At 62.5% G+C, this 1,532-nt stretch overlaps 1 protein-coding gene across 1 annotated transcript in view; it reads left to right on the forward strand.

Annotated features, from left to right (window-relative positions):
- Window positions 1-1,194: 1,194 nt before the first annotated feature.
- DPYSL4 (dihydropyrimidinase like 4) overlaps window positions 1,195-1,532 on the forward strand; it is a 14,152-nt gene continuing 13,814 nt past the window's right edge. The window contains exon 1 of the mRNA XM_015632398.2: window positions 1,195-1,497. Within this exon, the coding sequence (XP_015487884.1) occupies window positions 1,195-1,497 (303 nt within the window). The remainder of the gene's footprint in view (window positions 1,498-1,532) is intronic.

Below are 1,532 nucleotides of genomic sequence, written 5' to 3' on the forward strand. Positions count from 1 at the left end.
AGGCTGGGCTCTGTGAGGAGTTTTGGTGGCCCAGGGCCAGGCTGGGCTCTGTCAGGAGTTTGTTCCTGGCCCGGGCCAGGCTGAGCTGTGTTGTGTCTCGGCTGCTGCCTGCTCGCTGTGGCCCCTGTGCATCTCTCACAAACACCGTCCCCAGTGCCCAGGACCGCGGTGGGGCAGTGCCAGGGGCCTGGGCAGCTCCTGCAGCCCCTCTGTGCCCGGTGTGGGGTGCAGCAGCCGGAGCAGCGGTGCCACGGGCAGCCCCTCGCCCCAAACCCCGCCGTGGGTGTGCCAGGCGTGGATGGACTTCTTGTTCAAGCTGCTGGAGGATGTGGCTGTTATTTCCAGTATTCTGCTCTACAATATCTGTAGCCTTCAGTGATTCCTTGAGTGCCTTACATGGCTTGTGGACAGAATTCCTGAGCAGGAGGAGAAAGGCCCCTGGGCCGACGCCGGCTCCTTGGCAGCCTGTGCCCCTCGCCGGCAGCGCGGGCGCGCACAGGAACAGGTTTAGCTTCGACTCAGGAAATCGCCGTGTGAATATGTGTATTAAACCCTGTATGATTTGCTGTACAGTTTATAAAAGGGACTATTGTAAACTTATGCAAAACGTAATGCAGAGAACAGGGAGGGTTTTGGTTCACTGGCTGCCGTGCCGTGACCCGTGTCCTCTAATCCTACTCCAGAGTCATATCCAAAACACAGAACGTTGGTTCAGTGCTGTGACAGCACCCGACAGCCCAAAGACAGGGGCTGGAGTGATCGAGTAGAGAATTTTACAGATATTTTTGTATTGTGATTCCTATGATATATATCGAGAGACTTTCTATTCCTTTGTAAAATACATAAATTATTGTCAACTTTTAATTAAAAAGATCTGTTTTAAACTTTCAAATGAGATGAACTGGTTTGGGGTTGAGGGGATGGGGAAGCTGGGCTGTGACACCGGCCGCCCTGGGGGACCGGGAGATGCCCGGGAGGGCTCGGGGGGGGCCGTTCACCCCGGGGCAGCCGAGCCCGCGCTGTCTCTGCCATCACAGACGCAGGGAGATGTCACCTCCCGCTCGTACGTGGGGACAGGCACGGGTGGATGGGCACCGGGAGGGGCGGGGGGTCCTTGGGCGGCTCTTAACGCGGCGCTGGGCTCTCCTCGGCAGGGGGAGCGGCTGCGGGAGCGGAGTGCGGGGTGCCGGGCCCATGTCGGGGCGGCAGCAGGAGCCTCTGCCCGCCTGCTTTGCGGGGCTGGGTGCGGGCAGCCCGCGGCCGCGGCAGAAGCGCGGGGGGATGTTCTGCAGCGTGGAGGATGCCTTCGACAACAAGACGCTGAACTTCGCCTCGCTCGCTGCCTCCGGAACGGCAACACCCGTCGGGGGCCAGCGCCGCGACAGCCACCCGGGACCGAGCCCCGACGCGGCACCGAGCCCCGAACCCGGCCCCGACCCGGCCGCGCTGCCCCCGAGAGCCGCCGCTCCGGCCGCGCTGCCCGACGGCTGCCGGCAGGTAACGGGACCGAACCGGGCCGGGGGCGCCCTGGG

Source organism: Parus major, chromosome 6 (assembly GCF_001522545.3).
Source record: "Parus major isolate Abel chromosome 6, Parus_major1.1, whole genome shotgun sequence".
Lineage (NCBI taxonomy): Eukaryota > Metazoa > Chordata > Aves > Passeriformes > Paridae > Parus > Parus major.